The sequence below is a fragment of the Gobio gobio genome (assembly GCF_949357685.1).
Source record: "Gobio gobio genome assembly, chromosome: 4".
NCBI lineage: Eukaryota > Metazoa > Chordata > Actinopteri > Cypriniformes > Gobionidae > Gobio > Gobio gobio.
This window is the reverse complement of record NC_137100.1, coordinates 23,100,454-23,114,540: the sequence shown is the minus strand read 5'-3', so window position 1 is coordinate 23,114,540 and position 14,087 is coordinate 23,100,454. Positions and strand designations below refer to the sequence as shown.

The window sequence follows — 14,087 nt, the reverse complement described above, 5'->3', positions numbered from 1 at the left end:
GTGAATTGTTATTTGAATGAACTGCTCGAAAGAACCGATTCGCGGAAATGTGTGAAATGTATCCTAGTTGTTGCCCTCTAGTGTCTGCGTGGAGCTGTAGTTGCGCTTCCGTCATCCAACTCATCTTGGAGCTGTGCTCCGATGCTGTAGCTAGCTACCATGCTATTTATATTGTTCTTAATTTATTGTACTTCCTTAGGTACCGGTTTTGAGATAAAGTCTATTTTTTGTTCAATTTCTGATAGCTGCGAGTGTGACTACAAACCAGACATAAAAGGTAAGGTGTGTGTGATATTAACAGCTGTCTTCAGCATATAGACAGTTAGTTAGTTAGCGTTAGCTTCTGTAGTACTCAGTAAAGTTGCCACCTTTAGCAGAGGAAGGATTTTATTTTTCAACATAAATATGGGCCCCATTTATTTATACCGATACGCCAAATTTAAATTCACCATTAGTGATAGGTGACAGCTGATGACTGAAAACATGAACAAGATGCTACATAGTTTACAGTATGGCTGCAGCTTTGTATGTGTATAAAACAGATCACTGCTTGACTGAATGCATTTGAGATACAATCCATTTAATGTTAGCTTACGACTTGCTAAAAAAAAATAAATGTATGCCACAAAATTATGTGTTGCACATAATTCTATACATATCAATGTAGCTGGAAGTGTGACTGTATTTAAAAAATTTCAAAGAGTAACAGAACAGACATCCTATATTTATAATTCAGTGAAAATGTGCACCAATAACATGAAAATGAAACATACTTTATGTCTGAGTTTCTGACGAATAGTAAAAAGCATTCTGTTACATTCCCCTTCATTTTAATGGCAGTTGATCGCCTGGCACAAGAAGAGTCTGGACCCCTTAACCTGGACCAGGACCTCCAAAATATATTTTTCATGCATTATTATTTTTTTATCCAGTTATTATTAAATATGTGATTCTCCCCAAATTCCCACTTAACACAGCATACAGAATATGAAAACAAATACATTAAAAAACGTTGTTCAATTAATTCACATAATTGTTATACTTAATTAAGGCTAGTGAAACATTTTAAACCTTATTTATTGTTTGTAGGATTCTTATTTTACAGGATAGTTGGCAATCATATAACAAAGTCTACACAATCTTATAAGTTATGTGTGTTTATTCATAACATCTTATCTGCATACTTGGTAACCTTAGAAAGCCAAGTATATTTAATATGTGTTGGTTAACAGTAAATAACTCATGAGACCATCTGCTTTGAAATGCTATTGGTTTTCTCAACATTTGGAGACCTGAATGAATTGCTTTGTAATGATGTCATTCAATATATTTGTCAAAAGAAGATCTTGTTACATCTGTTCATGCTCCAGTGTAACAGCTGTGAGTAACATCTAGGTTTTATTAAACCCCTTCAATCATCCAAACTGTTTCCCTTTTTTTTTTTTTTACAGGCTTAGAGTGGGACCTTTATAAAAACCTTTATGGTCAGCATATGGCTCAGGACATTGTCTCAGAAGCAGTGGTGAATTTTTTACAGAATGAAAACCCAGTCAGACCACTAGTGCTGTCTTTCCATGGAGCATCTGGGACTGGAAAAAGTCTGGTCAGCTCTATGATTGGACGACATATCTATGGAACGGCTATGGGCAGTCCATACATCCATCAATTTGTTCCCACATTACACTTTCCTTCAGCTGACCGGGTGCAACAATACAGGGTATGTGTATATTTCTTGATATATAACAGGGTTGCCAGGTTTGCGTAACAAAACTAGCCCAAAACTAGCTCAATGACCCTATCCCAAATACCAAAACTAAAAAAATATGTCACTCTCATGCCTAAAATACACTATATTGACAAAGGTTTTGGGACGTCTGCCTTTACATGCACATGAACTTTAATGATATCCTATTCTTAATCCGTAGGGTTTAAAATGTCTTGGTATGCTGAAGCATGGATTTCCTTTCACTGGAACTAAGGGGCCAAGCCCAACCCCTGAAAAACAACCCCACACCATAATCCCCCCTCCTACAAACTTTACACTTGGCACTAGAGATGCACCGATTGATCGGCCAGGGATCGGAATTGGCCGATTTTCTGCATAAGCGGCCCTGATCGGTGATTGGCCGTTCAGTCTCATATGTCTCCGATCCTACATGCCTGTGAGCACAAGCGCGGCTGCGACGTTGACGTCACAGCCACGCTTGTGCTCACAGCTGCATGCAAACACTAGAAGACACTAATTATGCCATTTGTAAAATTTGTAAGGATAAAATAAACCGCGGGGGAACCACCAGGAAAGCGCACAACAAACCTAATTAGACACTTAAAACTCCATCACCCCGTGGAACATGCCCAGTTTGAAGAAGGTAACGTTAGTAAAGGTAAAACGGCTAAAGCTGGCCAGAGTTCAGAGCCAGCCACAGGTCTGCAGCCTCTCCTATCTTTCCTTGGTATAAGCAGCGAAAAGACCAAAGCAATTACAAAGAAAGTATGGACTTCATGGCGCTGGATGACCAGCCGAAACGCAAACCGTCACTTCATGAGAGTTTACCGTTTCATATGTCATATCATGAACACAGACACTCAAGGGCAACGGCAACCCGTCAAAATAAAAGTTTGGTTTAAAAAAATTAAACTGACAGAATATATTGGGCTACTGTTGTAGCCTACAGTAGATTTAGCGCCGGCTCTATGTAATAATAATACGTCTCTACTACTAATAATAATTATGCTTAAATGGTTGATTATTTTTCAATTGATCTTTTTTTTTATAAACAATGTTTACTTTTGAACAGCATACAGCCTTTAAATGTTTATGTATTATGTAAGGAATAATTGACGACGGGCCATTCAATTATTAGAATGATAATGCACACCCGAGGTGGTGATGCGGTCACGACGCGAAGCGGAGTGGCCGTTACACCTCGGGTGTGCATTATTATTCTAATAATTGAACGCCCCGGAGTCAATTATTCTGCTTATACTACGGTTACCACACCTCAAGACATCGATCCGAAGATATATTTAAAGGGATTCGTCCGGTTTTTGTACTTAAATCGCTATTGTGAGTAGGACTATTTCTTCCGCGTCTCATCCAACGGCTCTTTTGTTAGTTCCGAAACGTCATTTTAAAGCTGTTAACGAAGGCTTGAGCCGTTGATAGCATTCTACTGCAGTTATTATTGAAGTTATTAGAGAGAGAGAGAGCGAGAGCGAGAGCGAGAGCGAGAGCTTGTGTGAATTAGGCTACCTCTGTGCGTCTCTAAACAGCTGTTATTACCTCGCTAGTGCAAAAATGTCACGTGTAGCCTTTAAGTTGCTCCACTATATGGGCTAACTGATTAAATCGTCAGGGCAGCGCTGACACCTTTTTGTGCAAACTGTAGTGCGTGTGCGAGCATGTGTGATTTCAGTAATGAGACAGAAAAGCTTGCCTTTGATGTCCGCTTCCGTCTGTTGGTTTTCATCTGGACTGTCTAATACTGCTGCCGCCCTGTTGTTGAACGTTTTATATTCACCGTAAATATTAAGATTTACTTTAGGAAAATCGTCTGTCATATCATATTGTTGTTTTTAGTCCTGTAATTTCCGTTATTACAGTTAACTATGCGAAGTGATATGGAACTGTAATGCGGTCAAGAGCTGCCTGGAACTACGTTCGCTGTGCATCTCCCAGAAAATAATTGCACACCTCAGAACGTTCATCAGCCAATCAGATTCAAGCATTCAACGGCCCGTAGTATAATTACTTATAATGATTATCATCATAAATAATAAACGTAATACATTTAATTTTTTTTTTTTTTTAAATGGTTAAATAAAAATAAAAAAAATATATATAAACAATTAGCTGTGGTAATGAAACTGGTACCGAGTACTGTAAAATTTTTATGTTATTGGTACCGACTACTGGAATTTTGGTACCGTGACATCCCTAGTCGGCAACATTTATTCCCCATTTACTGAACTATTATTTGGAGGAGTATTGTACACTTCAGGTTTGTTCATTCATAGGATCTTTTGACTTTTGTAAGACAAGTAAAAAAGAGAAAAAGGTCAAATTATAATGTTTTGTTTCATAAAGCAACTGATTTTCAGTTATTTGTTATTTCTACTTCTTACCAGGCACAGAACACTTATTTTTTGAGAGTTGTTTAAGTGAGAGAAGATCCTGTTGTAATGTTTAAAAATGTATTTAAGAATAAAATATAATTTTGCTTTGAAGAAAAAGTGGATATTTGTTTGTATAAGCTGTCAATTATAGTTCTTAGAAAGAAAATCGGAATCAGCAAAAATCGGTATCGGCCGATCTCATTAACAAAAAATCGGAAATCAGAATCAGCCAAGAAAATTGCAATAGGTGCATCTTTTGGCACAATGCAGTCAGGCAAGTACCGTTCACCTGGCAACAGCCAAACCCAGACTCATCCATCGGATTGCCAGACAGAGAAGCGTGATTCGTCACTCCAGAGAACACGTCTCCACTGCTCTAGAGTCCAGTGGTGGCATGCTTTACACCACTGCACGCTTTGCACTTGGTGATGTAAGGCTTGGATGCAGCTGCTCAGCCATGGAAACCCATTCCATGAAGCTCTCTACGCACTGTTCTTGAGCTAATCTGAAGGCCACAAAAAGTTTGGAGGTCTGTAGCTATAGACTCTGTTGGCGACTTCTGCCCACTGTGTGCCTCAGCATGCGCTGACCCTGCTCTGTGATTTTACGAGGCCTACCACTTTGTGGCTGAGTTGCTGTTGTTCCCAATTACTTCCACTTTTGTTATAATACCACTAACAGTTGACCGTGGAATATTTAGTAGTGAGGAAATTTCACGAATTGACTAATTGCACAGGTGACAACCTATCACAGTACCACGCTTGAATTCACTGAGCTCCTGAGAGCGACCCATTCTTTCACAAATGTTTGTAGAAGCAGTCTGCATGCCTTGGTGCTTGATTTTATACACCTGTGGCCATGGAAGTGATTGGAACACCTGAATTCATTGATTTGGAGGGGTGTCCCAATACTTTTGGCAATATAGTGTACATATTTTAGAGTTGCTGTTATGTAAGGGATAATGTACACCCAGCCGGTTGTTATCACAGAACAAATCCTGACAGGGTGATCAAGTTTATTCTGTGATGATAATCGTCTGGATGTACATTATGCCACTTATTACACGGCTACTTGCCACATAATTAAATAATTATAAATATTGACTTGAGTTGAAATATTTTATTAGGTCTTTAAATGCAAAGCTTCCACGAAGAAAGAAGTTGCTAGCAAGCGCCAAATTCACACTCGATGGTCATTTAGGCCCTGTCCCAAATGGCACCCTAAACACTCGTGGTCTTCTAACGAGTCTGCACTTTCGTGACATAACACCAATTTGGCTGTTCAAGGAGAAGTCTGCTGCAGAGATCACTTCAATGCAGGCTCGACAATAGTGCACGTCGATGGTGCATACCGACCGCAAAGGGGACGCTCACAAGCACCCTTATGAAACCTAAAATGACAAATGGGATGCCCTATGGTCTCATGGACTTTACAGACATGGTGCAGCCATTGTAAGTCCACAAGACCAAAAGTACATATGAAGCGTGCCATTTGGGACAGGGCCTTAAAGGGTTAGTTCACCCAAAAATGAAAATTCTGTCATTTAATTACTTACCCTCATGTCGTTCGACACCCGTAACACATCTTCGGAACACAAATGAAGATATTTTAGTTGAAATCCGATGGCTCAGAAAGGCCTCCATTGGCACAATGTACTTTACACTCTCAAGACCCATAAAAGGTTCTAAAGATGTCGTTACAAAGTCCATCTCACTACAGTGGTTCTACAATAACTTTATGAATCGACGAGAATAGTTTTTGTGTGCAAAAAAAACCTAAATAACGACTTATATAGTGATGACCGATTTCAAAACACTGCATCATGAAGCTTCGAAGCGTTATGAATCAGCGAGTGGAATCATGATTCAGATCGCGTGTCATACAACCAAACTGCTGAAATCACGTGACTTTGGCGATCCAAACTGCTGAATCGACTCACTGATTCATAACGCTTCGAAGCTTCATGATGCAGTGTTTTGAAATCGTCATCACTATATAAGTCGTTATTTAGGTTTTTTTTGCGCACAAAAACTATTCTCGTCGATTCATAAAGTTATTGTAGAACCTGCACTGTAGTGGATTGGACTTTGTAACGATGTCTTTAGAACCTTTTATGGATCTTGAGAGTGTAAAGTACATTGTGCCAATGGAGGCCTTTCTGAGCCATCGGATTTCAACTAAAAAATATGATTTGTGTTCTGAAGATGAACAAAGGTCTTACAAGTGTCGAACGACATGAGGGTAAGTAATTAATTACAGAATTTTCCTTTTTGGGTGAACTAACCCTTTAAGGGATTTGGTACAGTCATGCCACTTATTACACGGCATTTCACCACATAAATAATTATGTAGATTAGAGATATTGATTTGAGTTGATACTGTTATAAAATTGTACCTGTTTGTTATCTTATAATCCATTACAGTGTACAAAACAATCGTCTCAAAATGGCAGCAGCTGCGTTTGTATGAAACAAGAGAGCGGCTCTGCAATACACGGATGTCATTATTAAATAATTGTACACACAAATTAATTTGAGTTTTAATATTTTATTAGCTCATCAAATGCAAAACTTCCACAAAGAAAAAACGTTCCTAGCAAGCATAAAGCGCTGACTTCAGTTAGCCGGATGAGCCTGTTTTATCAGTTTTTACCAGTTGTTATCAGGGAATAAAATACCACTTGATGGCATGATTGACCAATCAGAAATAGGAATCAGTGCCTTCTGTTTTCATAAATAACTTTGTAGCAACTCATAATGTAATAACTGCACACAATGTAAAAACTGCACATTATTTTATAAGTATTACATTATTATTATTATAACATTTTCATAATTTAATGTAATAATTTATACATTCTGAGAAATGTATTAAATTATAAACTCACCAAAAACATGTCATATTTTCATTATTGTATAGCTTTTAAAACACAAAAAATGTTACCTTACAGTATATATTTAAAATTCTAAATCCAGTCTTAAACTTCCTGCGAAATGCAACAGATTTAAATATTCATGCTATTATTATTATTATTAATAAACAAAGTATTAGTATTCCTTTACAGTATATTTTAAAAATCTAAATTTAGTCTTGACCTACCTACAAAATCCACCAGATTACTAATACTACTACTACTAGTAGTAGTAGTTTAAAGGTGCAGAAGTTCTGATTTTATTTATTTATCTGGATTTAGATTTTTAAAAATGTATTGTATAGGGAATACTAATATTTTTTTGTTTTAAAAGCTATTACAATAATGGAAATATGACAAATTTTTGGTGAGTTTATAATGTAATCATTTTCTCATAATGTTTATTATGTACATAATTTTTTTATTTCATTATGAGAAAATGATTGCATTATGAACATTTTATAATAATAATAATAATAATGTAATACTTATTACATTATGTGCAGTTATTACATTATGAGTTGCTACAAACTTTAAAGGCTTCCTACCAGTGTCTACCAGCCCTCACAAATCTAGCACATGAATATTTCAATACAAGCATTTCAAGCGAATACAATTTTTGCAATGTTTCAAAACTTTATCCCGCGGCAACAATTTAGGTATCCCAGTTTTGTGGGAAAATTGCAGACTTGGCAACTCTGAATACAAACACAAAATGTGCGCTTTAATATTTAGATCCTGTAAATAGATCCTGGATGGAAATGTATTTGTCCTTTTCTTGTTTTGTGCACAGTCAGATCTAAAACACTGGGTCGAGAGAAATCTCACCGCCTGTGCTCGCTCAATCTTTATCTTCGATGAGATGGAGAAAATGCCTCCTGGTGTGATTGATGTTTTAGAACCGCATTTAGGCCCCTTTCATGTTCTGTTCCAGACGAACTACCGTAAGGCGATTTATATATTTATCAGGTAAGTCTGAATTAATGGAGTAATATTGTATATGCTTATTATGAACCGGCATTTCAGGACAATATTACATTTAAATAAAATCTTCAACTTTTTTTCAGTACTGTAGGTCAGGAGGTAGTTAACAAACTTGCGTTGGAGAGTCGACAGGCTGGTAGAGATCGAGAGGACATTCGCCCTGATGAGCTGGAGGACATTATTGCTGATGCCGTGTACAACAACAAGAACAGTGAGTGTCAGCTCAATCTTGTTAATGATAGCTGCTAGTTACAGTACTTCATACATGTTGCACAATTTTCAATCTAATCTGTGGGTGAACTTTGTTTCCCAGGTGGGTTCTACCACTCCAGAATAATTACAGAAAAGCTTATCACTCGCTTTGTGCCTTTCCTTCCCTTGCTTCGGCGCCACGTGGAGCGCTGTGCCCAGCGGGAGCTCTGCCAGCGCGGGGAGTGTCAGCGTGCAGATGTGGCATCGTCAGTAGGGGGCGCCATGACTTACACACCAAATGACAGCCAATATTTCTCCAGCACTGGCTGCAAATTGGTGCCGGCTAAAGTGAACCTGTTCCTTTGAGGGCCAAAGGTGGATCTCTTTAGGACCTTCACAGCACAAAGCCTTTTGGGTGGTAGAACTACAGAGTGAAGCGACCAGAATTTGAGATTTTGAGACATTCTTTCAGTTGTATCAGACATATGCATGAGTTCGGATGAAGAATGAACAGGATTGGATAAATCTGGTCTGATATCTCTGGTTTTTGCAGTTTTTAATCAAGCAACAAGCCAGTTGCTAGTTAATACAAAGGCAAGTTTTCTGGGCCACTGAAACAACCTTAAAAACACTCATTTTCAGTGTGGAGTTCATTACAAATCAAGTGCTCTCTGAACTTTGGTGATTATTTATTTTATCATGGGGTACAATGAAACTAAATGCTGTTTTTCTGATGCTGACCACAGGGTGGCAGCAGTGCCTACTTGAAGCAGGATCTTTTTTTTTTTGTCCCACAATACCTTTGTTGTTTTTTTCCCATTTTAAAAAATCCTATTAAATATGTAAATTGTGTATAATAGCGTTCTTTTATTATTCAAACAGAATTACTTCAATCAGAAAGTGGAATCTAGCTGCTCTTATTTACGGTGTAAATAAGGATGTCTTAAAATGATAGTTCACCCAAAATTTAAAATTGTCATCATTTACTAATGATGGGATTCTCGTTCCAAACCTGTATGACTTTATTTTTTCATGTGGAACATAAAAGATGATATTTTGAGAAACACCTCAGTGTTTTGGTTGTTATACAATGGAAGTTTCATTAATCAAAATATCTCTTTTTTTTCCAGCAAAGTCATACAGGTTTGGAACGACATAAGTGTGGGTTAGGGAATTGTCCCTTTAAGCAACCTTACGAAAAAATGTGGTATATCAGGATTACAAATAAAATTGTAATAGATACATTTTGTTCTCTTATCTGAAAAGCCATGTTGTCTACTTGCCATGAGGCAAATTGCCAGATTTTAAATATTACTTAAATATTTTTTTTAAGTATCTATTTCTGTGGGTGTTCTCCTTACTATATATTACTCACAAAGAATGGTTAGAACACATAACATCATTAAGTTCCTTTTTAATTTTAAACACTAAAGGGAAAATAAAAGATTTAAATCAAGAAGTGCTCTGAAATTCAGTGGAATTCTATCCAAATCCAGTTCCAGTGTTATTCAATGTTGTTTACATTGTACAGATACTCTGTATCTGTATACTCTTTGTGATGTAAATATGTTTTAAAAAGAATCAACTATTTTCTTCATGCACTTTTCTATTCATTGATCAACCATATCCATTTTCTTCCAGCAATGTGCCATTGTCTTTCTTTTTAGTTCAATTTCAAACATGTACAGTAATACAAAATGAAAAGACGAAACACTTCATCAAAAGCCAGGCAATAAAATCAACTTTTCATTTTTTTAAACTTGTCTATTTGATCGTTTAAATCCACAAGATCATCTTTGACCATCATGAGTTTAAATGGAGCTTTTCATATATTTCCCCAACCCCATATGACCATTCCTAGTCCCTTGCTGTGTGAACATATAACTGTTGAACATGGACTGAATGACACAAAGCCTCCCAACTCCCTCTGACGGCCCTTCTTCCTCCACGATATTAAATGTTTCGCAGCAGGAAATGTTAGCAGGTGTTAGGTGGTCTGTTGAAGGTCTGCGAAAGCGACACCGTGACTGTGAGCTGGACATTAAGCCCTTTGAGAACATGTTGAATTTTAGTGGATAAGCTCTTAAAGCTTTCCCTACCATTTCACCTGCACACAAAGCACTAATACCCACTTTGATGACTTCATCTGGCCCATCCCAGTATACCAAGAGGAAGTGTAGCGACAAGGCCCTCACCTTGGGTGGCGTCAAGGAAGGATTTTCAAATGTTGCTGGACTGTTACAAAAAGCAAGACAATGGTAGACTGACCCCCTCCCTCCTCCAAACCTCTGCTCTTAGCTTGACCCCCGTGCTCCTGTTCACACGCTCTCCAAGGCGACTGCCCTTTCCTGGCCACTGGCCCCTTCATTCGGACACCTCTCCATTCTGTCCCAAATCAGGTCTAAAAAGGCACAACATCACCCCCTCCGCCGGTCCCCTCTGGCCTGGCTACAATGGCCCCCCCTCCTCCCACAACATCTGTGAGCACCCCTCTGTCTCCTCATTTTCTCCCTAACCACCCCATTATTGGCTGTCTTTCACTTGTAAATGTGCCCAGCCACAGTGCTGATGAGGCTTTCATCTGCATGGCCAGGGTCAGGCCGGAGTTAGCGGCCGGCTGAGGGGTGGGACGGAGGATGCAGCGGGCCTTGTGTGGCCCAGAGATGAAAAACAATTGGGACACTGAGCAAAGTCCTTTTGAGGTGCATTCAGCTGAGACGCTCTGCTAAACCAACTTTTGCCTCTTTCTGCATCAGTTATTTGGTGGTTTCGTGTGGTTATGCAGTATAGAGACTCAGTATTGTCATTATGCTTGTTAATGTTTTAATATTAGAAATCATTTTAAAAACAAATATTTTTGGCTCAAAAAAAGAAATGCAATAGGATGCATCAATCTTTTTGAGTTATGACACCTTTGATGAAATTTCGAGTTAGAGTAACTTAATTTGTGGGTTCAAACAAATTTCAACATAACTGAGTTATGGGTGGCCTTGGAACCTTATCTATTTCAGTTAAAATCAACAGATAGCACATGCTAAATTTAACATGTATATTATGTTAATGTATGTGACCTTATAGACCAGTGGTTCTCAAACTTTTTATACCAAGTACCACTTCCGAAAATATTTGGCTCTCCAAGTACCACCATAATGACCAGCATTAAAATACAGTAGCGTAGTAGGCCTAACTATTCAGCTGCAGCTCTGCACAGTTCAAAAACGAGGCAGTTTATTCCTAATAAGAATATTTATTGTTGTCAGCCACTTTAACGTTGTAAATACACCGTTTGTACATTAACACTGCACTGTGCTTACATACAGGCAAATAAAATAATGATTCAATTAAAATGTGTTGTAAAGTTAAGTTAAAACTGAACTGTACTTAAATGTATATACAGTGAGGAAAATAAGCATTTGAACACCCTGCTATTTTGCAAGTTCTCCCACTTAGAAATCATGGAGGTGTCTGAAATTGTCATCGTAGGTACTTGTCCACTGTGAGAGACATAATCTAAAAATAAAAATCCAAAAATCACAATGTATGATTTTTTTTAACTATTTATTTGTATGATACAGCTGCAAATAAGTATTTGAAAACCTGAGAAAATCAATGTTAATATTTGGTACAGTAGCCTTTGTTTGCAATTACAGAGGTCAAACGTTTCCTGTAGTTTTTCACCAGGTTTGCACACACTGCAGGAGGGATTTTGGCCCACTCCTCCACACAGATCTTCTCTAGATCAGTCAGGTTTCTGGCCTGTCGCTGAGAAATACAGAGTTTGAGCTCCCTCCAAAGATTTTCTATTGGGTTTAGGTCTGGAGACTGGCTAGGCCGCGCCAGAACCTTGATATGCTTCTTACAGAGCCACTCCTTGGTTATCCTGGCTGTGTGCTTCGGGTCATTGTCATGTTGGAAGACCCAGCCTCGAACCATCTTCAATGCTCTAACTGAGGGAAGGAGGTTGTTCCCCAAAATCTCGCAATACATGGCCCCGGTCATCCTCTCCTTAATACAGTGCAGTCGCCCTGTCCCATGTGCAGAAAAACACCCCCAAAGCATGATGCTACCACCCCCATGCTTCACAGTAGGGATGGTGTTCTTGGGATGGTACTCATCATTCTTCTTCCTCCAAACACGTTTAGTGGAATTATGACCAAAAAGTTCTATTTTGGTCTCATCTGACCACATGACTTTCTCCCATGACTCCTCTGGATCATCCAAATGGTCATTGGCAACTTAAGACGGGCATGGACATGTGCTGGTTTAAGCAGGGGAACCTTCCGCGCCATGCATGATTTCAAACCATAACGTCATAGTGTATTACCAACAGTAACCTTGGAAACGGTGGTCCCAGCTCTTTTCAGGTCATTGACCAGCTCCTCCCGTGTAGTTCTGGGCTGATTTCTCACCTTTCTTAGGATCATTGAAACCCCACGAGGTGAGATCTTGCATGGAGCCCCAGTCCGAGGGAGATTGACAGTAATGTTTAGCTTCTTCCATTTTCTAATGATTGCTCCAACAGTGGACCTTTTTTCACCAAGCTGCTTAGCAATTTCCCCATAGCCCTTTCCAGCCTTGTGGAGGTGTACAATTTTGTCTCTAGTGTCTTTGGACAGCTCTTTGGTCTTGGCCCTGTTAGTAGTTGGATTCTTACTGATTGTATGGGGTGGACAGGTGTCTTTATGCAGCTAACAACCTCAAACAGGTGCATCTAATTTAGGATAATAAATGGAGTGGAGGTGGACATTTTAAAGGCAGACTAACAGGTCTTTGAGGGTCAGAATTCTAGCTGATAGACAGGTGTTCAAATACTTATTTTCCTGACTGTATATATAAAAAACACTTTACTCAAATAAAGATTAAATTAAAATATATGTCTCTTAAAGGGTTAGTTCACCCAAAAATGAAAATTATGTTATTAATTACTTACCCTCGTGTCGTTCGACACCCGTAAGACCTCCGTTCATCTTCAGAACTGTTCATCAGTTGAAATCCGACGGCTCAGAAAGGCCTCCATTGGCACAATGTACTTTACACTCTCAAGACCCATAAAAGGTTCTAAAGACGTCGTTACAAAGTCCATCTCACTACAGTGGTTCTACAATAAGTTTATAAAGCGACAAGAAAAGTTTTTGTGCGCAAAAAAAAACTAAATAACGACTTATATAGTGATGACCGATTTCAAAACACAGCATCATTAAGCGTTATGAATCAGCGAGTCGAATCATGATTCGGATCGCGTGTCAAACCGCCAAACTGCTGAAATCACATGACTTTGGGCGATTCAAACCGCTGAATCGACTCACTGATTCATAACGATTCGAAGCTTCATGATGCATTGTTTTGAAATCGGTCATATATAAGTCATTATTTAGGGGTTTTTTTGCGCACAAAAACTATTCTCGTCAATATTTCAACTAAAATATCTTCATTTGTGTTCCGAAGATGAACGGAGGTCTTACTGGTGTCGAACAACATGAGGGTAAGTAATTAATGACAGAATTTTCATTTTTGGGTGAACTAACCCTTTAACATTAATTTATTTAGTGATTCCTCTGCATACCACTAGAGGCAGCCTGAGTACCACTAGTGGTAGCCTACTCATAACCATAGCTCGTAACACTTTGAGAAACACTGTTATAGACCTTAGGGTACGTTTACATGACAACTATGCTACTAAAAATGTAAAAGTTTATCCTTTGCTTTTTTTGCATACAGACAACCTCGTCAAAACAATCCCTATTCACACGGATCTGCGGAAATTATTAAAAATGCTGTATTATGCATGGCATGCCAGCCCAGGCCAGTAGTTGGCGATGTCATTTTGAACACATAATATGCATGCGCATGACATCACCGTTTTCGCGTTTTTTTGTAGTTTAAA

At 38.5% G+C, this 14,087-nt stretch overlaps 1 protein-coding gene across 1 annotated transcript; it reads left to right on the top strand.

Moving 5' to 3' along the window:
• Positions 1-79: 79 nt before the first annotated feature.
• tor2a (torsin family 2, member A) lies at positions 80-9,959 on the top strand. The gene is made up of 5 exons (XM_079813697.1): positions 80-277; positions 1,452-1,717; positions 7,821-7,996; positions 8,095-8,222; positions 8,325-9,959. Exons 1-5 carry the CDS (start codon positions 160-162, stop codon positions 8,567-8,569), a joined length of 933 nt encoding a protein of 310 aa, XP_079669823.1. The 5' UTR covers positions 80-159; the 3' UTR covers positions 8,570-9,959.
• The last annotated feature ends 4,128 nt before the right edge of the window (positions 9,960-14,087 follow it).